At 40.3% G+C, this 24,960-nt stretch overlaps 2 protein-coding genes across 8 annotated transcripts in view; one reads left to right on the top strand and one right to left on the bottom strand.

Annotated features, from left to right (window-relative positions):
- Window positions 1-6,284, top strand: part of AP1S2 (adaptor related protein complex 1 subunit sigma 2) — a 33,889-nt gene extending 27,605 nt beyond the window's left edge. For 4 of the 7 annotated variants that reach the window (XR_011726780.1, XM_071748696.1, XM_071748685.1 and 1 more), the window contains one exon: window positions 4,254-6,284. Coding sequence is in view for 3 of the 7 variants with exons in the window: in XM_071748696.1 (XP_071604797.1) it covers window positions 4,254-4,301 (48 nt within the window). In the remaining 4 variants the exon portion in view is untranslated. Of the gene's footprint in view, window positions 1-670; window positions 3,480-4,253 lie in introns of all 7 variants that reach the window. The other 3 variants (XR_011726782.1, XR_011726784.1, XR_011726783.1) reach the window with 1 other exon arrangement.
- Window positions 6,285-10,783: 4,499 nt separating this feature from the next.
- ZRSR2 (zinc finger CCCH-type, RNA binding motif and serine/arginine rich 2) lies at window positions 10,784-24,536 on the bottom strand. Its single transcript, XM_071748671.1, has 11 exons — window positions 24,410-24,536; window positions 22,434-22,513; window positions 22,214-22,313; window positions 21,821-21,929; window positions 21,405-21,491; window positions 19,191-19,229; window positions 17,268-17,383; window positions 14,815-15,028; window positions 12,436-12,491; window positions 12,192-12,301; window positions 10,784-11,558 (listed from the first exon to the last, which is right to left on the bottom strand). Exons 1-11 carry the CDS (start codon window positions 24,454-24,456, stop codon window positions 11,077-11,079), a joined length of 1,440 nt encoding a protein of 479 aa, XP_071604772.1. The 5' UTR covers window positions 24,457-24,536; the 3' UTR covers window positions 10,784-11,076.
- Between the last annotated feature and the right edge of the window lie 424 nt (window positions 24,537-24,960).

The following is a 24,960-nucleotide window of genomic DNA, read 5'->3' as shown; positions in this document are numbered from 1 at the left end:
CAAAATACATACTAATCTTCATGCTAATAATGTAAAGATTATTAAATTCAGTGGCATAATTGAAAATAAGGAAAACATTTGCTGTGAGAGGCATCCTCCTGTTTTTTAAAACAGACACTGTTTCTTTAAAAGAAAGATAATTTTTGTTGGAAGTAATACCACTGCTGCACTACCCTGGCGTCTCACTGCTCACAGCTGTGTTCCAGAGGCCCTGTTACCATTGTGTGTTTATCAGAGCAGATATGGTAGGTGATACCAAAGCTCACTGAGCCTGGTGCCCTGTCTCCCAGTAGCCAGTAGTCAATGTCTAGCAAAAAGGATAGAATGGAGAAAATACACAGATTGGTCCATCTCTGGAACAGTATCTTAGCTTCAGACTATTTTTGGCTGAGAAGTAAATTCCAAGCTTATATAAGACAGTAATCATGATGTGAAGCTCTCTCCTGTCTGTTGTTGGGCCCAGCACACGAGTATACAGGGAGTAAAATGTTGGTTCTCCATGCCCTCCTGCTTCCCCCCTGGAGGTCAAGAGTACTCAAAAATACAATATTGTATTTCTGTATCAAATGTCCTTCTCATGTCAGAGATACAATAGTGAGCTAATGTTTTTGTTTCTTGCATATCTGTCCACCTTCTATTTTGTGTAAGAATATGTGCATTTCTTTTGTAGCCACGTCATGAATACTTTAATGTCCCAGTGTACTAAATGGCTTCATTCATCATGCATGCAGAATTTCAGAGGAGATAGACCTGTGACTTACTCATGACAGAACATTATCATCAGCTTGGTGAATCCAGTCATCTTGAAACTAATAGAATACCACAACCATTCTCTGCTGTTGTTCTTTCCTCTCCCCCCTCTGTTTTTACAGTGTTGTCTCCTCACATGTCTCATTTCAACAAAACTTGTGCTTGTTGGCATATGGTTTAACTTTTTTATTGTGTGTAAGCTTGGAGTCTTATGCTTAAAAGTTCTGTAGACTTTTCTGAACTAAACATCTATATACTGCAACACCTATGCTGTAACATTACTTGACCTATGTTTATCTTTCAAATAAGTTGTGGTGATTCTTAAACATACACTTAAAATCTGTAAATGAAGTTACCTAGAAAAGTATTTGAAGTATTAGGTGTAGTATTATGAGAAATCTGTATTACGCACAAGTATTAAATAATGTTGCACACGATTCTACTCAGACCTTGCATCTTAATTAAAGATTGACATACCAATATCCTTTTCTGACACTGGCACAATAGGGTGACTTTTTTATAAAGAGGAAGAAGGCAGAATCAATTAGGGCAAAGAGAAAGACATCTTATGTAAACCTGGAGTTGCAGCATTTGTATTTAAATGCTCAAAGCACTCCTGTGAGTGTTCAGTGCTACTGAAGGAGAGAACAAGAGCATTGCTTTACAAATGATTAATATCGAAAGATTTTTTTGAAGTCCATTTACAGCATGCTTGAAACACGTCTCCTTCTATTGGCATTTCCAGGTTTAAGTGCAGACTATCTTGTATGTCAGAGGACTGCCACGAGGAGGATGAATAAGTACCTTTCAATTAAAAAGTGTGGGCAGAATGAGAGGGCACATATTGAATCCTCTGCCTAGTAGAAGAGAATAATTTCAAACCTAAAACCAATGATAGTGTTAAAAATGGTTTAATTGTTATTATCAAGGAGGTGATTACTGAGATTAACCAAAACCAGCTAGTTTCACGTACTATATGTGGTAATGCACTCACTGTCTTTCAAATGTTAAACTGACATAAAAATGTGAGATTTAGGGAATTAGACAAAAGATTTGGATTGGACTTGCAGCATTCTGGAATCTTAGAAAACATGATTGTAGGAGTGGTTTTCCATTTCCAAGTTTACCTTTTTTCTGTAAGACATTAACAATGTGTTTGTCTGGTTAATGCTGCTTTCGCCTGCATTATTTCATGCCTGTTGGCTTAAAATGCTGTGCATTGAGCTGTAATGAGATGCTGTTTTTCTTGTTATCTGTACACAGCTGCTTGCTTCTAAATGACTAGGTAATGAATTAGCTTTCCTGGCATGTTTGAAATAAAGTATTGCATGCACTTTTGTCTCATGTGAATGACTTTTTTCCTCATCTGTGTTCTGACATTTCAAATTTGCATTGTTTGCCTTGGGTGATTCTGAGCTGCAGGCAGTGTATAATGCTGCAGAATGTTTTCCATAACAATTGGATAAAATCTTTGACACTTCCTAAAACAACAAATGTGAACAAAACATATAATTCCTCCTGTTTGCTTCTTAAAAGTCAGAATTGATTAAATTATTCCTCTATCAAAACACATTAGCCTGTAGGTGTTCCTTTTGAATTAATATTGTTGATGTGCACAGAAGGCACCTCTGCTTCAAGGTTACTCCTCTGCTCTAGTATTAAAAAATTGGAAGCTTACTAAGCTTTACTGGTGAGGTATCTGTGGTCAAATAACCAATCTCCTCAAAATACATTGCTTAAATTCATTGTCAGCCAATGACCTTGACTTACTTGAAGACACTGAATCTTTAGTTAAGTATATGCCTGGTAAAAATTACCTACAACTTTGAAGTGGAGGCAGTAATACTGAGCTGCTCTAAAGATAGCAGCAGCAGTGCATTGTATTTCATCATCCCTATTGAGCAACTTTTTTTTCAGCTAATCCAGGAGTTACTCTGTTTCACCACTGAATAACTGCATATGCCTTCTGCTATCTTACCAGTTCAAAACTGGGAGAAGTTGTTTACTAGGGATGTTTTCAAGACCCTGAAATGCTCAAGAAGTTTGCTTATTTATTAGTAAAATGCTTTTAATTGGTGGATAGGGGAGATGTATCCGCTAAAAGGAATGCAACCAAGTAATCTGGGAATGTAATACGACAAGTTTTTAAAAAATGCTAAAATGCATTCTAAAAAATGCTTTTTAAAAGTGCCTTTTCTTCATGTCTCCTTGTGGGGGAATGTGTGTTAAAATACACCTGTAGATCTTTAATCTTGCCATCCAGTCTGGTCGTCACTGCAGTTCTAAGAATATTCAAATAGTGCATCAGTGAGAAAAAACAAATATTATATCTTAGCTTCCAGCTTTAACTTTCCTTTCTCTTGCAATTTCTTATTTGCTGCTGGATTTTGGAAGTCATCTTGAAGTGCTTAGAGTTGGCCTGTTCCAAGCACTGGCTACCTTTCCAGTGAAGTTGCCTTTAAAATAACCTGGCTTGTTCCTTAGAGCTAAATCACCTCGTACATGAACTGAGTGAGGATTGTATACTTGATCACTTTGTGCTACTCTGTCAAGGTTGAGAGAGACAATGTTCTGTTTTTACTTGCAATATTTAAAGCTTTTAATTATGTGTTTTACTGACAGGTTTTTAAAAATATACTTAGAAAGCAGTTAAAATAGCTTGTTTGCTGCCTTAACTATTATCTGCTTTTTTTCCTGCTTCATGACATGTCTTGTTTTAGGATGCCAAAGTAAGTTTTTATGTACTCAGGATACTAAACCAGTCTGTGTTATCATAAGGACACAGTATCCCTTTTTATTTACTACAATACTGATAATCATTATGGAAAAGGCCAGCATAATGTTTATAATTAAACTCATAAGTCTTTTCATGTGCTCTAGGAATAATGAGCACAAAACTGATGATAACCCTTTGGAGTTTTGTATGGTAATTCCTCTATTTTCAGAGGGGTCAATTTACTGACACCAGGTGTCCCAAGGTACCTCAACCTGATTGGATGAACTAAGCATAGGAGAAGTGTATAATGTCTGGGCTCTCTGTTAAAACCTTAAGGGATACTGTATCTGAGTTGCATCCGTCATTTCATTCTTCCATTTGACAATTCATTCTTCTCTAAAATATTTTTGAGATCTGTGAAACAGTTCACCACAGAAATCACTGACTCCCCTGTAAGATGTTTCCCCATCCCTCCCCAGATCATATTTCTGTTACTGAGTTGTGATTTGTTCCCTGTTGGTACATCTGCATTGCTTTATTTTTACTGCACGTAAGGGCAACAAAATCTCCCAGCTGTTCCTGTGAACCATGACCATCTCATTAACAGCTCTTTGAAAAGTGCAGCTAATACCACTAATACCATGCTTGAATACTGTACTACTTCTATATTTTCATGTCTTTCAGCTTTTCCTTTTTAATTGAGCATCTTTCATACTAACTCGTGTATGGCACTGTTCAATAGAAGCACAGGGTCCATTTACCACTGTCTCACATTTTCCCTCCATAGGAAGCAGAGACCCCACGTAGTGTACTTGAAGAAATTGGATTGACATAAATCTTCACTTCAGCTGATGACATCTCAGTGTTTCATACTGTAAATGTTCACTGCCTTCATTGTAATGTTTAGCTAATGGTGTAGGATGCTGTTTGTCAGTATTACTGTTTTGCTAAGCTGCTTCATTCAGGCCTACAAGAAAAATACTCCTTGGAAAGGGAACAAGAAGCTAAAGTCTTAAGAATCACAAATGAAAGGGAATTAGATTTAAATTGACTCACTGTCTCCCTTCATTGCATTTATAGGAAGATTGCATTTGACTTCAATAAGTGTACTGTTTTTTATAAGCAAACTTGACTTCAGGAAATAAGTGTATCATTATGACATAGCATATCTATATGAGAAGAAACTACATGAACAACTCCAAATATGAAATGTTGCAGTGTAGAAATTGTGTTTATGCAACCAAAGACCTTTGTTTGTCTACATTTTAGCCACCACTTGTGATAATTCTGCTTATTTCAGTTGATGCATAAAGATTGGAAATACCTGTTTACTACTGAATTTGTCATTATACCAAAGAATCCTGTTAGGATCTGCATATCAAACTGGTAAAAACTGTTAAGGTGATACCTGCAAGAAATCTGCAAACTGATCAAATTCACTGGAAATGAAAGTTTATATAAGTGTAGCAACCTTGAGCAAAACTGTGCAAGTTACTAAGTTACTGTACTAAAAAGGGAATGCAAGTAGTAAAAAAAAATCTGAATAAGAAAACTGTAGATCTGATATTGGTTTGCTCTGAATATAAACACAAGAGAGGAGGTAGGCTTTCTGACTGTATAGAGGTGCATAATGAAAATTGGATGCTGTTGAAGATGGGAAAGAAGGAGCTTTACAAAAGGGATTTTTTTTATTTTCTCAACAAATTAATTTGTATTTATTGATGTTTTATAGTTATGCTTTAATTGGTGTATAGGTATCTTTTAAAAAAAAACATGGTATGTGTCAATGTCATTTTAATTCTTGACCTACATGTGTCACGTGCCCTATGAAGCCCTGTGTGATGTACAGTTGAGCCACCTATTTTGCAGTGAGAGCTTTTGAAATATTAGATTTGTGTACTAGAGTCACTGCAAGTTGCATAAAGTGATACCGAGCAATGTTTTGACACTTGTAGCAGACTTCCAGTAGTTCTAAACTGAACCTGTTTCACTTGTGGAAATTGGGATCACGTACACTTGTGAGTTCTGAGGAGATAGTGCCACACCTTGGAGTAGCCAAGTTCTGCTGTGTGCCTGCATGGTCCCTGAGAGAGCGGGGCTGTCCCCATCCCTTCCCTCCCTCTTCAGGAATTTCACTTCAGGAGTCAAGGCTCTGGCTCCTTCAGTTGAGGAAGTAGTGCCATGTCCTCTCAAAGCTTAGCTTTGGCATTAGCTCTGGGAGCACTGTCTGCATTAAGTATTTTCATGGCCATTTTTGGGAGCTGTGGGGTGGGCTTGAGGCCGTGCAGGTCCAGTTAAACCCACTTTTAACTGGAAAGGCTCAGCATTGCCCCTTGCAAGTCCCCCGATCCAGAGTCCAGTGTAAATGCTTGTGGCAGCAGGAAGGCCAACTGGGGCAGGGCCTTGGGGGTGGGGGGGCAAATGGGCTTCTGTGTCAGCACCAGGGTGGAGCCTGTGAATTCACAGTGTTAGCATTTGTTGGTATAGGCCCTTTCTGGGATTGAAACACCTAATTACTAGAGAGCATTTTTAGCCTATGGAGTGCAAAAGCAGTGGTGCACATATCCTCAGAGCACAACGTGCAGGGAAAGGTGAGGCTGAACTGATAGCAGAATGATCTGATGTCTGAGATTGGAGTGGGAAAATTACCTTAAGTTGAACCCGAAGCAATTTTGTATGTATTAAACATGTTTTTAAAGTTTACACTGTCACTTGTATGTGCTTGGCTGGATTAAGCTTTGTTGTGATTGTGACAAACTGTTTGACCTCTGTCTGTTGCATTGGTTTAGTTGTAATAAATGTCCATTTTTACACCATTGCTATGTGTTTATATGTAATTCTCGTTTCTGCAGTGGAAAGAAGAAGCTACTCAGGTCTAGATTAAAAAAAAGGGGAAATTTTATTACAGTGCTTAACCGGTTCTTGAGCACTTTATGAAAAAAATGTGCGAATAGGCCGTGTCCAGGATTAGTTATTTACATCCATTTAAATTGTACAGAAAGCAATAAATTAGCAATTTTTTGGAAGGCTTACCACATTAAGCATTAGATTTATTAAGGTGGATGTTAAATTGATGCAATTGTGCCCCTTTATTTGAAAATTAAACCACATGTTGTGAGAGGGTTCTGGGTAACACAGACAGATCTTCAGATAACACAGACAATTCCTTACACAGACCTATGAGCAACTCAATGCAATTTTCATAATATTAGTGTCAACCCAAGATTTCTCAGATCAATTCTTACTGGGAAGAGGTGGGTGGGAGCTAAAGGACTGGTTAGAATTTCTGGATTGTTTAAGCAAGTAATTGTTGGCTTGAGTGTCTTCAACTTGATCATTGAATCTTTAACTTGAAGAGGCTTTCCTAAAAATCTGCTCTTCCTTTTGAGTTAATGCTATAATGATGGTCATCCTGTGGCTGCCTTTTTTGTGTTGCCATGGGTTATGCTTGTATGGCTTGCTTTCTAATGACACTCGTTGTTTACTGAAGGGTAGCTTGTCAATGTTACCTCTTTTCTTGAAAATTCAGCTGATACATTAGTGCTGAATAGAATATGTCAGATAATACAGCCTTATTTTAATTACACTGAACTTACAGTGAAAGCAAACTCAGGTGTATTCTCTTGATGGTGTAGGAAAGTAAATTAATGTTTTGTTACCTAGCAGAGACTTTAATTTTTTGTAAGAGGTGCTGATCCAGGATGGGAATCAGAATCACAGAATGGTTTTGAGTTAGAAGGGACCTTAAAGATCATATAGTTCCAACCCCCCTGCATGGGCAGGGACACCTCCCACCAGACCAGGTCGCTCAAAGCCCCATCCAGCCTGGCCTTGAGCACTGCCAGGGATGGGACAGGCACAGCTTCCCTAGGCAGCCTGTGCCAGCATCTCACCACCCTTGCAGTGAAGAATTTCTTCCTAATGTATAACCTAAACCTGCCTCAAAAACAGCAAGAGCAGCTTTAAGCAGGCTCTGGCATTTCTTTTGGAAAAAAACAACAATAAAAAAAAACAATAAAAAAAACAATAAAACAACAACAACAACAACAAAAAACCCCACAACACATTATTTAGCACACAGAAATGTCACTGGTAAACTTCAGGCCAATTTCTGATGCATGGAATGTGATAATGCAAAACTGAATCTGAGAAAAGGCATCATATCATCAAGGGACATGGAGCTGAGAATTTCCTAAGGACACATTTCAGACCACGTGCCCTAGAGATGGAAGCCTTCTGGGATGTTCATTCCCCCTCCATAACAAATGCAAGCCTCACATTCAGCCTGTGCAGGTCACCTCCTGCCTCCCAGGATGGCAGCTACAGGCACAGAGGGAAATACACAGTGGCAGCCACCAGCCAGAACCCAAGGGCATCAGTTCCCTGATGCCTGGGTGCTGCTGGGCAGCAGCACTGCTGTGCTTGGAAGGAGTCTCCACCACACTGTCAGATGCCACAGGAGAAGGGTAGGAGCAGCACTCTCCACCATGACTGCTAAAGGAGCTGCCCAGTGAGCCCTGATTTCGTCCTTAAGTACCTCAGTGATCCTTGCAGAACTCACAAGTGAAAGGGTTGGAAGGGCACTGCTTTTAAGGAGTCACTAGAAACCCCCAAACTGGCCAATATTAATTCAATTTATAAGGTCCTTTTACATGGAATGTAATAACATTGCAGAATAACACACAGTGAGAATAAGCTATTCCCTGCAAATTTAAATCTTTTGTGTTCTTCTGGGGCTTCTCCTTATTTTAGGTAAAAAAAGAAAAAGAATTGAGCTTAACATTTAAGAACTGCTACTCTTCTTGTCTCTTCAGAATAAATGGCTCACTCGGCTAAAAAGGAAACACAAAACCATGCACGTAACACTACTTAAGGTTATGAAATAGGGAAATAATACTGAAAAATACATGAAGTCAGAAAACTGGTTCAATTCCAGGTTTCATGCTTACGAATGCAAACTACATATCAGATCTACAGCACTTAATTCCTGTGTAAAGAACAGATGATGACATATGAAAATATGTGAGTTATAATTAGAGGTACCAGTCCTACACTGCACAGGTACAGCCAGTTCCTTTTGGGTCTGGACTGCAAGAAACAAAGCTGAAGCTTCAGCCATTATAGTAGCAGAAATAAAATACATTTAAATTTTTACATGCAACTCTGAGAAAGTCTTTTTTTTTCTTATAAGAACTTTTATTAAAAAAAATACAGCAGCTCAGCTTCCCAGATCCCATTACGAAACTGCGGGGACAAGGAGCCTAATTACCTGTGGAATTCTCACATGGGTCTCAGTTGGCACTTGGTTTCTAATCCTACAGAGGCCTGCTTTGCTGGTCTCACCCATCACTGGTTCCCACCACCCCTTCCACCACTTCCCTTTGAGCTTGTAAATTGATTTCCCCCAGATAATGCTCAGTGATGGCCGTGTGATACGGGATGTCCAGGGTGCTACAGATGGCACCACTCAACTCTTCCACCCTGGAGCCTTACCCAACACGATGGCTCAGCAGGAGGAGAGGGTGGGACAGAAGGCAGCACCAGTGGAGGGGAGGTGGCACTGGTCTGTTTGGTGGTGCCTCTTAGCAAGTAGGAAATGCTGGTTCAGTTCTGCTCCAGGGAACCGAACCGGAGTTTGTCGTGTTCCGCACAAGTGACCCAACTTGGATGAGTGAGCATCTATGAAAAAATAGAAACCTCGAGGAAAATCTATCTGTAAATCTAGCTTTCTAGTTGGAAAAAAAAGATACATTATGAAAAACTGGCACTCACAAAATTCTCAAATATAATAAAAAACTTAGTGCTGTCTATCCTTGGAAATACGCCTTTCCAACAAAGTTTTTATTTCAAAAATTATGCTATTAAATTACAATTCCTAGACCTGTTAATAACTAAAACACTTAAGCAAATTAACTAAGCTACAATTCTGTCTACAGTTATGGCAATATATAGTGAAAGTTGGGTTTGAACTGAACATCAAGATATAGCACTTTTTTTGTATTACTCCATATTGAACAAGTTACACATGAAAGAAGGAAAATGTATAATCAGCATGCTAAGTGCAGTATGCATTTAGAAAAGCAAAAATATATATATTATATCCAGAAATAATGTTCATTCACACCTAACTATCCCAGGGGAAAAATGTATTTGGTGTGAGGAATGCTATCAGTTAAGTTTGGATATCCAGATTTTCTACAGGACTTAATGTTACATTGTTGGAATTGTATCTACTTGGGAGCACTTCATGTCTACTCAGGCTTCTACCTGAGGTGGTCTGAACTATTGAGGCAGGAGCCCAGGCTCTTTGGAGAGGATAAAAAGAGGGAGGTATCTCTGCAGACCATTCAGGGCACCAGCACCTTCAGTGCCACAAACCGAAGCATCTCCAAGCATCTACAGATGCCTGGATGTGCAAGTTAAATACCTGAAGTGAAGCTGCATGAAGTACATCCATCCAACAGCACAAACCTTCCATGTAGAAGTGAAGAAATATTTGTAAGGATTTGTCTAACTGCAGGTACTTTGCTAATACAGCTGGCATTTCAAAAAGGTTTTGTTGTGATGACTTCTTCTTTATGTACCCTACTCTCCATTTTGACCAGAGGGAAGCTAGGCAGTAACGTGCCTTAAACTGTAAAAAAAAAAAAAAAAGCTTAAAATGGCTTTAAGTCAAGTCCTCCTCTCCAAAAAAACACCTGAAGTATTGCTTCAGGGATAATACCTTCAGTTTCTTTAGCCACTCTGCAACCATCTTGAGCTGTCACAACTACATATATACATCCTCAGTTACCAGGTACACACTTTTCTACCACTCCATCACAGGTTAGGCAGGTTGTTTTCAACTACAAATGGTATGCAACCAAAAGGTATGCAAAGCATTTTCTATCCTCAGTCGAGGATTAAAAGTGCATGGACTCACTACTCACAAGGATTACAGTACTGAATAAATTGATTGTTTTTCTGTGTATTTCCTACTTGGTTTTAGTCTACTGCAATCCCTACAGGCAAATAGCTCAGCAGCTCAGTCTAGAGAGAAAAATCCAACACTTATGACCACAAAGCTCTGGGAATGTATTGTACAGTCCAACAGTGGATCCCTTTTAGATCCCTTTTCTCCAATTCAGAACACAGTTGTATTTACTTTGTCTAGAAAGAGATTTCCCATAAAGAGACAGAAAGCTTAAGTAACAGTCTTCTACAGACTTGAATTTTCAGTATGCTGTGCTGACTTTACAGCACACTGAAAGCACACTGACTGTTCTGTACTAACTCCTTACAGGGACAGTAAACACTTAACACACACGTAACACGAAATAAGCATATACCAAATGAGCTTTACTTCTCTTTCTATTTGTACTCAGTATGCATCCAGATGTTGCAGCAGTTCAGGGGGACAGAGTAGCTGGAGTACTTGACATTCACACCTTATGTAGGACTTAAAATTTTCTGAAGCTTAGCACACAAGAAACTAGGTTCCTTTATTAGGAAGAAACACTATAATGTGCAAGAACACTTTATTTGAACTTCAAATGTATCTGGTGCCCTACTGGGAAAGATTTCCTTGTCAGCTCTACGTTTGCTCAATTAGCAACCTCTAAAAGTGATTCTCACTTTGTTTTGGGAGTTTCACTACTTTTCCCTCTGCTGCTCGACCTCTTTTTACCCCTGCTCCTGGATCGAGAGGAGCTGCGACTCCTGCTCCTGCTGCGGGTTCGACTGTGACTTCGGCTGCGGCTGCGGCCTCTCCTCTTCCTCCCCCTGCTGTGAGACCTCCTCCTTTCTCGACTCCGTGACCTGCCGGACCGGCGCCTTCTCTTGCTCTTGCGGCGGTTCTTTTTCCTCTCGGATTCTCCGTTTCTCCTGTAAGAATGATCTGGGCTGGGGCTGCCCCTTCTCCTCGACCGGCTGTAATAGTCATCGCGATGGCTCGTTCTGTTTCTCCTTTCAGAGTTTTTAGACAACTGATTAGTCCGTTCAGGAGAACTGCGTATGTCTCTGTTGGCCTCCCAAAACTCGTTGTTTGGATTTTTGAATACGTGAAGAAAGTTGCAGTGTTTCCCTCTTGGACACTTCTGCCTTTCAAATAAGCCTGCAACAGATGAGGGTTTGCTTTTTTATGAGCCAGACCTGCTACATCTGTTTTGTACCTACTGGAAAGAAACTTAATAAACTTAATTTTGCTTCTTCAAACGGAAAAACACGAATCTGACCACCTATTGATTTAATTCACGCAAGATTAATTTTCAGTATGTAATTTTATATGAATTAACTTTCTAAGAGCTATGAAGGTTTTATCTGAAAACAATTATAATAAATAATTTTACTGCCTTAAACTAAGAGTGTACATGTAGGCAAGTCAAATGTGATAGTTACTGGTGAGAGCTGTTGCTGGTTTAGTAACTCCTGTTGCTTTTTACAGAGATAAATTAGTACTTTCTGTAAGTTTCAGTTTAAGACTATTATTTCCACAGCTAGGATCCAAGCTTTCTTTTCCAGTCCACATTAAATGCATGGGAACAATTCAGACACTGAGGTGTAATGGTATGAATATTCCCTTTCTTTCCTTAATCTACACAAGCAAGTTAGGATATGTCTTCCAAACAGAAATGAACTGCAACATTAGGCAGATCTGAAAGCTACAGGCCAATTCTCTTTTCTTGGACTTCTGTAAGTACCCTTTCAGTAACAAACATTCTCTTTTCCAAGTGTCTGTGTGACTCACCACATATAGCAGTTTTCCACCTTGTCACAGGACAAAATTCACAATGAAGTTGTCGCCCTGCATACCATCGTCCACTGAACAGAGCAAGAGCTGCCTGACAGTCTTTTTCCCTTTAAAAAGTAAGAATGACACAAAGCATTACCATCATACAGTCATTTCAGATGTTACTCATTTTTAATTCCCATTTTAATACAAGAATGAATGGAGTTCAGTTCTAGAACTTAGTAAGATGGTGAGTACTTACGACTGATACTGAACATAGACATTTCCCCGCAGGTGAGGCTCATAGTTGCAACTGACCTAAGGGGATGGGAACACCAAGTTAGTGGAACACAAGGCTTATGCTGTACAGCAGGTCAGATGCATGCTGAGATGGCAGCCAATCCAACCCGTGGCAGCTCATCACTATCAACTTGTATATGATTTTCTTCTAACATTTAATTTTAGCCAAAAAAAAAAAACAAAAAAAAAAACCCAAAATAATAACCAACCCTTTTGGTTTGACTGTTTCCAGCATTATGCTCTGATTAACTCTAGGACCTCTCCTTCCCTTAGTCCACAAGACAGCTTGCACTCAATTGTCTTCCCCTTGTCTGGGCCAATCCTACTGTGTAACAGCCAAATCCTGCTTTGAAAACACTCAGTAGTATCCTCAAGTGGAAATGTGGGATTCATTACGGTAAGAGAATCTTTAGAGCAATTCACCTTCCCAGCATCCCTGTGAGATGAGTTAGAAAAGCTGAAGTCACTGGCTTTTTTTCATAATGATTTAGCATTCAAAGTATATCCTAAAGCTCTCAAAAAATACACGATTTACCTTCCTAAAAACATGCTGCTATTTACAAAAGACGCTGAGATGGGCAGACCAGAACAGGCTAAAGCCAGTTCTCCAGGGCAGAGCCCAGACTCTTTTGCCCCCAGGCCTCTTTCCACATCCCTTCCAAATGAGGCAAGAGGCTCCTTTCACCGCTGACCCCTGGCTGACCCTAAGAGAATACCTCTCTGTGCTCTGGATTAGGCAAGGGCTGCAGACAAAAGTAGAAGCAGTTGTATAATTAAGTATTACAGAATAAGCAGTCAAACTATTTGAGCTAAACGGCCTCAACACAAGAACAATAGAGAATGATTTCACCATGGGACATTTTTGAGTGGGAAAAGAAGTATGTTTAGTCAGGGTCTGCCAAATTCTGCATTAGCTCCCCAGAAAGAAGAGCAGGAATGAAATGTTGGGCTATGTAGAAAAGAGAAGTCAGCTCGAAGAGGGGTGGGCATAATGTAATTCTAGACAGTAGCAGAGACTTGGTTCAATCACAGTTAAGATTCCTGCAGCCAACATGTAATTTTTAAGCATCTCCAATATAATGAAAATGCCAATGAGAATCATATTACAGTTGCACAATTGCTTCAGAAGCTAAGAAATGCCACACTAAAAGCTCTTACCCCGTTATTAGTCACAGGGACAGTAGTACATGCAACTTGCACAGCTGCATGTAGCAACAATGATAAAAAGTTGAGGATTTGAGTTCTGTGGCAAGACAGCATTTCAACCTAGGACTGGTTGGGAATCTGCATCTCATCTGCTAGGATAAAGCATGGCTAGCCAGTATCCCATGAGTCAAAATACAGAAGGGATTTACTCCTCAGACAAGCGAGGCTTTCTTACCTATAAAGCCCACTATACAACCATAGCAAATTCACTTTTTCTACTTTCCTCTTGCTTGAAATGCTAATACAATCTCAGTTCTGAGGCAGCTGCCAGTACACGGAAATAAAAGGAGAAAAGGTACTGCATGTCTCCTGGTGACTGCAGGAAAACACTCAAGAATATCACAAGGAGAAAGGGATGCTGCAGTGGGATCTGCTACAAGGTTTTGCCATTGAAGCTGTATATTCTGGGGACACGCAGGTCTGTTAACACAGATCATTTATCTCTTGAGTTTTTCATTTACAAGTCCTTCCTTCTCCCCAACAAGAAATCATAATATAAATGGGAAAAATTCAGGAAACCAAAAGAGAAGCTAAGGATGGATGAAAGATCCCAACACCATTTATGTAATATATCTTTTTATAATTCCTTCTACTGAAATACCTACACCTACTACCTTTTCAGTTAATTGTAATTTGATTTTATTTTATCCAACCAGTCCATTGTTTGGGTATATACTCCAATACGTTTTGTACTCCCACTGTTTCATTCCTTCAGCACAAATACAATAGCCCAGATATTTTTATATTGTCTAACAGTCTTAGACAAAGACTTAGACAGTCTACCAGTCTTAACCCTCTGGGGCTTATCGTGGGCTAAGTAAAGAAGTGACTGTGACGTTAGTGGACTGTCGAGCAGCATGAAAAACTTGCAGTATAAAAAATCACATGCTTTTATAACAGCTCAGGGAAAGGGGAGAGAGGACTTGCCCAAAGCAAGACAATGCTCTGAAACAGCAGTGACAAGTTTATAGGTGACAGGAGAGATGCACACTTTGCTGTAAGGACACTGCAGTTCTCTAATGTACGTGTGATTTAGCTAGGGCACGCTGGACAGAATTCCTGCTAAGGTCAATAAAACCACAACTTATGTAGTACATGTTATGTATTTAACAAGCTATTACACTTGGATGCATACCTTGAACTGAACAACCTTCCCCACGTTCTGAAACTCGGGGAGTACATCCTCATAGAACTCCAGGAACTGCTGATAGGTCTCCTCATCGCTGTACTCGAGACTGGCGTCTGTGTCGTAGTCGTCCCTCCGGCACTGCTCCATGCCAAAAGTAATGAACATGCCCCGGACAAGCAGTGTCTTACTTGATGTTGGGTAGTTGTGCTTGCGAGAACACCTGGGGGTTTGTTGTGAGGAGAGAGAGGTGAAATGATCAGCCCTTTCAGCAGAAGATGCACTTCTTGAAACTTCAAGTACTCGCCCTTTTTGAGTAGCAGTTACTTATTACGAAAGAGAATCCATTAGTGTGAGATCAACATATTTCAATTATTAAAACAAATCTTTTGGAAGTGAGTTTGAGTATAATCTTAATGCTTTCTGACATGCATAAATACATTCTTGCTAGGAAGGGTACAGCTGCAAAGGCTATAAATACCAGTAACATAAGATCTAAAGCAATTTCTTTTGGACTACTAGGGTTAAATGCATTCCCTCCCCATTTCTAAATGGTTTTACAGAAAGACTACTGACAAGCATTTAAGAAATTTTAAAATAAGTCCCTGGTCTATTTTTTCCAAACTGAACAACTTTTACTGAAGTTGTTTTCATCATGTGGGCATTGGGAGAGGGAGGAGAAAAGCATGTTTAGACCTGAAGCTGGATGAGTAAAAGATTGGTATTTTTCCACTTCTAAAAAAATTATTCTCCTAAGTAAGTCTTATCTTCCTCTACATCTTCTTGGCAGCCATAGAAGTATTAAATCTCCCTCACCATCCATCATATTCTGGCTACCTCCCTCACATGATGAAATATAGTTCTCCCCCACAAACCTTTAGATTCAGTAAGCACACTGATGTTAGGCTTCATGTTTATTTCACTGTGCTTTATGATCTCCATTTCAAGCACTTCCCTGAGCAACTGGGTCATGCACTCTGCAACACATTTCTCCTTCTCATGACATGATCATAAAAACAGTTGGAGTACTCTACTCTCCATCTAGCACCAGCAAAACACAGACAAACTGGAGGGAGGTCAGGTCTCAAAACAGGCCATTAAAACCTAGATGTCAGACAGCAAGTTTCTTTCTGCAGTCAGTCAGAAACTGACTCTCACTGCCTGGCTGACACCTTAAGACTTCAAAAACCAAAAAACAAAACTCTGAAATTAAAACCAGAGACAATTAACTTGATTTACATTTTAGGAGCTGCCTCCATTCACTGTGTTTTTTGAATGACAGAACTCAAAATATTATACCAGACCAATGTTGTCTGTACACAAAATTAATATAGCACATAACAAATTAAAGGAAACCTAAGAAAAATTAGAGACCTAAAATCCAGTATTAGTACATATTAGAGCTTTAATTACTGTGAAAATAAATTATAGTGAACTCAGCCAGTTTTAGTTCATTCAAGACATAACAAACTTTGGCAAGATTAAACAATTCTTATATTGATAACACAGGCTCTCAATTTTTCACCACTATGGTCCACTTCAGTTTCCATCCCTTCTTCCAGTCCCTATCTTAGATGTATCTCAGTCCTTATTGTTGACTTATTGTCACCAATAGAGGCTAAAATGAGCAGAATATGAAAGAAGGTTGAATTTGAGGAGGAGGAAGGAAGATGGAGAAGGGCAGAATATGTTTCTCAATATTTATTTGCTAAGGCTATGCTTAGTTCAAAGGAAAAATGATTTTTATGCAATCCTTAATGAATCCAAGTATTAATTAAATACCACCAAAACAGACATACTGCAAAGATAAGAAAGAACTAAACACTTGAAAAGCAAAAAAGCTGCCTGAAGTAAAGTAGCTGGCCAAAGTTCTATTTAGGAATTCAAGACCTATTTCAGAATAGGAAAAAAAGATGTGGGCTTGAAGTTTCCATAGACTTGAAGTACCACATATTTATACACAATATACGTCATATTAAAACAAATTATTTCTAAGCTAAAGAAAACTACAACAGCTGGACCACAAGTTTCAGCAACACAAGTTAGTAAAATAGCCTTATTAGTTTATCCTGAAGATTTATGTACTAAGTACCAGTCGTTTCCCCTGCTGCACTACTGTTCCTCCTTAACACTCAGAAATTCAGGGATTTTCTAGCCAGATGTTGCATTTCAGACATATCAGGCCTGTACTAATAACAGCAATCAAATATATTCTGTCTGAAAAGCCCTGTGCCTGTGTCTAAGGAAAAGTCAGTTTGACCAATGTACCATTAGCTGCACCATTAATAACATGCCATAATAGTTCAGTTCCACCCAAACAATGTCCAGTTTCATCATGAATAACAGAACCACATCCAAACACTCACAAGTAATTTATGCAACAATTTTTTTTTTTTAACTTGCATATGACCTCACAAAATTGCTTACAACACTTCTGTGCTGGTAAATACTCAGTTGATTACCTGTCTCCAAATCGGCAGGAACCTGTTTTTATATAGAAAGGACAATTAGCTCTATCCTTCTCTGTTCCTATATTTTCTGGGGGCTCTGGGTTATGCCAGGTCACACCATTTTCCAGCTGCAGATAAAACCAAAACAAAACAAGAGGACCCATATTAAAATACACAGAGGTCAGAAAAGGAGAGATAATGTCAGAATAAAACTACCAATTATTTTATGAACTCTGTATTACTAAAGAGCTAGGTGAAACTTCTAAAGCTTTATAAAGCTGCCCAGTGCCCTAGGTTTTGGATAGAAACCTCTTTTCTGGGTAATTGTTCAGTTTTAAGAATAAGTCTATCTTAATGATTTTTTTAACAACAACAAAAACCTATGGAACTGGATGTTTTCTTTTGCTAAGGGAAAAGCTTTTTTAAGATTTTGTAGCCAAAAGTTGCAATAATTTGCAACTCAGACTCAATTTGCTCCTCAAATACTTATTTCATTTGTCATCTATGAGAATTACAAATATAGGCACAGATTCTTTCCATTCTGGTAAGCATGTTTTTCCTGCTTTAAACCAGAAGCCACTAAGCAGCACTTTATACACCTGGCAGAAAGCAAGCTAAAACTATTTACTTCTTTGTCTTTGCAGCAGCTCAAAGCTCAGAAAGGTTATCCCTATCACTTTTTATTCAGATTTGAAAAGGCAAAAAAGAAAGTAACTTGCCAAAGGTCAGAGTTAAAAAAGATTAAATTCATAGCTTGCACTGGATTTAAAAGCTCCATACTGCTCGTCTCAGCCCATTAAGATTTCTGTAATTCAGAACAGAATTATCAAGTTGCAAGGGTTGACTGACTACAAACAAAACACACATTTAAAACAGGGAATGTTCATTTTGTTAGCCAATGTGTCCATAAAGCTGACTAGCCAAAGTTCTCATTTTAAATCAACTGAAAATTGTTTTATTTACAAGTACCATTTGACCCTGCTACCAGTTCTTTCAACAAAACCAGACTGTCACTTCAACACTGTCCCCAGTAAGTAACTGAACTGTGAAGTGATACAATAATTTAGTCTCTTAACATACCAAATTTCTATCCCTTGCAGAAAGGGCAACTTACATATCTTGAGCTCTGCACAAGTAATAGTTCAAGAGCACTTTTTCTACTCATATAAAATAAAAGCATTAGATTCCCTACCTAAAAGTCTGTTTAAATGTAATTTGAAACTGAATGTAATTCCAATGTATATGGCTATCAACATAAAATGGGCTAATTAGGTTAAAACTTAATTTTCCGATTCATACAGTGGTTTAAACAGAGCAAGAATCTTCACAAGTTTAACCACATGACAGGGATAAAAAGCCATTTTCTTCTTTAAAGCAATAGTAAAGATTGAATTAACCCTCCCTAAGATTCAAATGAAGACTGCAGTCTTCTTTAGTACATATTCCCAGCTTGAGATCCATGCTCTTCCAGACATCAATTTCTCCCTCCCCTACCTCTTTTTTCCCTTTTACTAAGGATCTGTGCCCCCTTTTGCTGCTGAATCCTTTTATTTAAGAGCCTGCCATCTGCTTAAAAAGCCAAGTTTCTTTTGCCACCCAGGACTGACAGATTGATTTAGAATTCCAATTCACAAACAAACCATCATGTGTAGTGTTTTTTTTAACAGCACACAGCAGTATTTCCAGATTAATTTTAAATCAGCTCTCCTGAGCAGGAATGAGCATGCACAACTGCACTGCCACCAGCCAGCCAGAAATACACTTAATTATGTTTCACCCACCAAATAATTGTTTACAGCTCATGCAAGCCACTACATACTAAATTTATTCAAGCCATTAGGTTCTTGAGAGCAGATGGACAACACGCTAGAAGGCAAACACCGGATGGCAATTAAATTACTTTTCAGTTCTTTTTCAAAAAGTCTCTGAGCATACCTGGCTTTCAGCTTGATCCAGCATCCTCTGCACAGCTGCCTATAAATGGTGCAAACACAGGACTAGTGAAAACCCTGAGGACACGCAAAACATCTGGTTTCTTTAGTTAAGAACCTAATTTACAATACTCAGTGATTATGCATAATAAAAGTTGGATGAGGTTTGCTTTAAAAAATGAAGTTTTACTTTTGCTCTGTAGCAATTCACAGGCTACGAAGCTGTTAAAGGATACATCAGTCAAGACACTCATGTAGATGGTTTTGTTATCTAAAATGCTAGACAACTGAAAAAGTAGTTTTGTTTTTAAAAGTATCATTGAACTATCGAAAACTTAAATATGTCTCCTGTCCTAATCCTAAATCTGGTTACAGTTAAATTCATAGTCATTTAGCTTAATTAAACCTTTTAATTTGTAACATTCTATGTAACACACAGAAGAACATGTTGCTGAGTGAGCCTTTGTTAAAGCAAAACACAGAAAACTGTTAAGAGACTTGATTCTCATAAGTTCACTGTATCCACCCTTCCAAGTAGAGGAAAACAATGAGGATATTTTTCCCTTTCCTTCTTCTACCGGGACTGAGCAGAACAATAAAGTCACTCTCCAAACTTGTCTGGAAATTTGTTTTAACAAATTATTCTAAGTTCCAAGAAAAAACATTTAGACAACCAATACAAGAAAATATGATAGCAATGTTCTAATTTGAAAAAGAAATAAAAGAGGAAGAACAAATAAAAACTAAAATATGCAATCCAAGATGAGGACCCAGACAGCATCTGTATGTCAGATCTAGTATGTCAGATATTATCCCTCCTATTAAATAAATAAATACATAATGAAAAAAAACCACCCCAAAAACCACCAAGCCAGAAAAATCTATTTTCTCATCTTAGGGAGGAAAAAAATACACTTTTTTTTTTTAATTAGTAAGTTAAAATTTGCATAAACTGCAGTTTCAAGAGACAGACCAATTCAATTGAAAAACTTCCTGCAGTTCCACTCCCAGATGGCTGCTCAGTTTCTCACTGGGTGCCTGTCAAAGCCCAATTTAGTTCACTAAACCAGTAAAATAGTAACTCAGGAAAAAAACACAACAAAAAACCAAAAAAACAAATCAACCTAAAACCAACAAAGAAAACACCACAAAAGAAAACAAACAACAGAAAAATAAAACAGCTTCCATCAAGGCCAGGGAACCAAATTTGCCCACTAAGGGCTTGGGGAAAGCCAGACACAATGAAGAAGAAGGAACAAAGCCTGCTGCTACCATAGTTCAACTCTCTTGGAACTGCAACTCAACATTAAATAGAACATGTGACCATCATTTTCTCTCCTTACTCTGCAAGGAGATAAATGGACACTGAAGAGGAAGCAAGGGAGGAAGTACAGTAACTGCTGTTCTTTTTCATTCTATTTGCTCTTTGTCTCTTCCCCTGCTGTGGCTACCACACAGTGTAGCAAGACACCTCCAACTGAAATGTCTGGAATCTTTTGCTATTGTGGAGAAGCTAAAATGACTGGATCCCAGAAAGCTGCAGTCACCCTTTGCTGGTGGTAAGCCAGTCCCCTTTTGGCTTTCTGTAGAGGACATCTTACATTCAGGTCATTCAACTTCTAAAACTTAAGAAGAATGTATCATTCACAGGAAAGTTACTAAATTACTAATATTATTAATGTGGTTTTTTTGTCTGCACCCAAGGAGGTCTTAAAAAAAAAAAGATACGTCCTGTTGGATGAGTCAGGTAAAGAAGAGCTGTAATGTATCTTTTGATTAAGAACAGCGTTAAGGAACAGCAGCGATGTAATTCCATATTCCATATCCTCATTAGGCATTTTCTTCAACACTGACTGTGTTCAACTGGGACATTAAGTAAGGATGACCTTTAATGTATAAGGTAAAAAATGCACATATTAGAATGTGCATTCACAGTGCACCTTTATATATAAAGGGTGTAATAAACTACATACTATGAACAATCAGATGAGTTAAAATTAGTTACCCAGTTATACTCTAATTATTAGGTCTACGCATTCAGTAGATTCTCTTTAGCAGTGAAGAATAGTTTCAGGAATTTAGACAGAATGGAGAGAAGATCAATTAATTTATATGTTTGCTCATTAGAATAAAATCCCTCTTCAATATGCATAGACTGTTGAATCTCATAATGTAAGAGGATATGTAACATGTTTATCCTCCCACTGCCAGGAATCACCTCTCTCTCTCTCTTCTCTTGTTGCTTCTGCTGTGCCACTTCTCTCTCTTTTCTTTGCTGCTCTTCCCATTCTTCTTTGATCTTCCTCTTTATAATAAAAAAAAATATTTTAATAAATCATTTAAGGAAACAAAATGCTTTATAATCAGTCAAACCAAAATTATCATGTTGTATTACAGCTCCCTAACCATTAAGTTTTCATCTAGTAACAAACAACTAAATCTGTGGACAAAAACTCCTCCAAAGAGCTTTTTTGTTTGTTTGTTTGATTGTTTTAAATTTTGTTCTTCTAGGATGAAAAAGGAAAAACTTACACTTTCAAACAAACACAAAGAATATTGACAGTAAAATATATTACATTAATTCTACCCTATGTTGTTGCCAGACAGAACTGTAACATTCAATTTATACATCACCTCTTCTTCTTCTTGGCGTTTTCTTGCAGCCTCTTCTTTTTCTTTTTTCAGCTTGAACTCTTCTTGAGCCTTTTCTTCTCTCAGCAACCACTGTTCGTGAAGTTTTTGTCTACCAAGGAAATGAGATACCACTTAAGACAAAATTTAATGACTACTTGCAACTGATGCAATTGCCACACATACAAGTTGAATTTTTTAGTTCATCAATAACTACAGCTTATCCAATCTTCTTTAAAAGAGAAAATTCCACAGGAATCATTCAGACTTTAGGGGAAAACTGTACAGCTAGAAACACACAAAAAGGCTTCTGTTTTACAGAATATATTGAAAAGATTTAAGTATCAAAATGGAATGGACTACAGATGTATATACACCACTTCCTAGATGTTTCACCTTTCTGCCTCAAGTTTTTTTTCTTCTTCTTCTTCCTCCTCTTCTTCTTCCACTTCGTCCTCTTCCTCCTCAGATACTGATTCATCTTTTTCCGTAGCTTCTAAAAAAAAAAATTAAACAAAATCAGTAAATCTGTATAATTGGATGTTACAGTCAGGAAAAAAAAATTAAAAAACAATCACTACTTGTTCCCTTTACAGTACAAAAAGATGTCAGTTACCTGAGTCTCTTAGTTTGGCAAGAGCCTGCCGCTTTTTTTTTCGCTTTTCTTTCTTCAGAATAGCTCTGTATTTTTGATGGCTGAAGATGAGAGAGTATTGTTTACATTAAAACAGCCGAAGAAAGGCTTTTTAATGTCACACATTTACATCAGCAGTACAAAATCCCACAAACTGCAAAATTAACAGCTATTCATGTGAATCAGTAACTCTAAGGGGTCACCTGACGTGACAATGAAAGTAGTAGTTACGTTGTTACAGCTGCATGGGGGCAGCAGCAAGGATCACGCGGGGACACAACACACAGGGTTTCATCCTTCTTGAGCTCTGTAGTACTTGATATTACCACCATCTCCATGAAATCCCCCTTAATCCCTAAAATTTAGTGACTCGATAAAGATCAGGAAGAAAAATTTATGGTCTCCTACCCTATAATTTTGGTACACCTTTCAGCACATTCTAGTCTTCCTCTCATTTAGGGGGTATGACATTTTAAGTCCCTTCACTTCTCCCTTGATATTCTCTAGAGGCAGCAGTCTTAATGTATAGCTAAAAGCACACTTCACCACCACAGATAATGCTCAGGTCTACTCTTCTGCTACGGAAGGTTCCCCAGACTCATCCTTGCTTGTCTGACAGTTCTGCAAGGCTGCCTGGAAACAGCAACTTCTTTTCACTATGGTTAAAAAGTATCTGAAAGCGTTTTCACCTCAACCCCTTTTCTATCATTTTTCATATTAGCTCTTATTTCTAGACAGCTTGTAGTAGAAAAAATAGGAGGGAAGGATGATCTTCAACTCTTGTCATCCTGCCATGCCAAATACTGACGGGAGATCAAAACCTTCCTGTTTCAGAGTATGTAAATCAAAAAAATTCCACAGGTGTAACTCAGGCAGCCCAAACCTCACCTCCAGCTCCAAGCCTTCCATTCAGGGTTACTCACAACCTCACCACCCCCACTCCTCTGCAGGCCATCAGTAACACTGTGGTGGTTATCCAGGCTGCAGAATGCTTGCCCTCAAAGATCAATGTGTGACTGTGTGTGTTCTGCCCCCATGTGAACCTGCTGCCTTTGACTAAGCAAGCCCTGTAAAGTCACCTGCCTGAAACAGATCTCACCCCCCAGCAGGTGACAAGGGCTGACAAGTGCGGACATCTCCTTCCCAGTTCCTAGGCTTTCTCAGGTGCTCCTGAAGCCCAAGAAGGGAGAGAACACAACTCTCCCCACTCCCAGGCCACAGCAGCACACGAGGAGATGGGCAAAGAGCTGAAGTGTGCACAAGTAGCCACTTTAGGGCTAGAGCTTGCCTCCCCCTCCACCCAGACGGCAGTGCTGAGCAAGGCCACTCCACCAAAGACGCGAGACCGAGACCGAGGAACCCATCCTACGCGAAGGGGGCGGGACAGGGCTCAGCCCACGCTGCCCCTCCGCGCCACGGCTTTCGCCGAGCCTCACGCCCCCCTCCCCACGGCCGCCGCTTCCCCTGGCCGTGCGGCGTTCATCTCCGCCCCGCCGGCAGGGCGGGCCCTGCCTCGGCCGCCCGAGCGCGTTAGGCCACGGCGCAGAAGCTCCGACTTCGGCTCCACCGGCCCTGACCACGCCGGGAGCCCCGGGAGCGGTGATCCCCACCTAACCCACCGCCCCGCCCGCTTCCGGCCCCGCCTCCGGCCGCCCCCCGCCGCCCCGCTGTCCGCCCCCAGGACCAGGCCGCGCTTTGCACCGCAAACCCCCACCGGCGCCCGTTACCTCCCACCCACCCCCGCGCACGGCGGCGGCCGCTCGGCCATGGCTGCTGCTGCCGCACGGAGCTGCGCCACTCCCGGCCCCGGCCGCGAGGCGGCCTCAGCTTCAGCCGCCGCTCGGCCGGGCGCTCACTGGCAGAACGGGGCCTTGAACCTCCCGGGCGATCCCCAGGCCCTTTCCCTTCCCTTTGGAGGCAGCGGGGAGACCCGGCGCCAACACCGGCCTCGGTCTCACCTCAACTTCCCCAGAGGGGACTCGGGAAGCAACATGGGCGCCGCCATCTTGCGTTGCCAAGGGGATGTCACGTGACCCCGCGGCGGAAGGGCGCAAAATCCCTTCCGGCAGCCCCGGGGGGAGCGGCGGAGGCGGCGGGCGGGGAGGCTCCCGGCGCATGCGCAGTGGGACGGCGTGGCGAAGGCTGTGTCCCGACCCGGTGCCGGGGGTCGCGGTGCCGGGGGTGTGGCGGAGTTTGTGGCTGGGTTTTCTCCTCTCCTCCACACCCCCGGTATCCGAGGAGTGGTGGGGGAAGGGGATGGGCAGCGTAGGGAGCGGCAGCGGGGCCTGGGCCGCTCCTCGGGGCGGCTGCGGCACCGGTTGGGGCAGCGAAGACCGCGGTGTCTCGGCAGCTTCCCCCTCCCTACCCTCTCCACCCTCCTCCTCCTCCTCATGGTGGATGAGGAGGGCACCGGGAGGCAGTGTCCCGGCGTGGCGGGTTTCTAGGCGGTAGTAGGAACCGTCTGAAGGTACCGGTGTAACCGGCTGGGAGGGAAGGAGAGAGGGAGGGG

The sequence above is a fragment of the Heliangelus exortis genome, chromosome 1 (assembly GCF_036169615.1).
Source record: "Heliangelus exortis chromosome 1, bHelExo1.hap1, whole genome shotgun sequence".
Classification (NCBI taxonomy): Eukaryota; Metazoa; Chordata; class Aves; order Apodiformes; family Trochilidae; genus Heliangelus; species Heliangelus exortis.
This window is presented reverse-complemented; position numbering and strand designations above follow the sequence as displayed.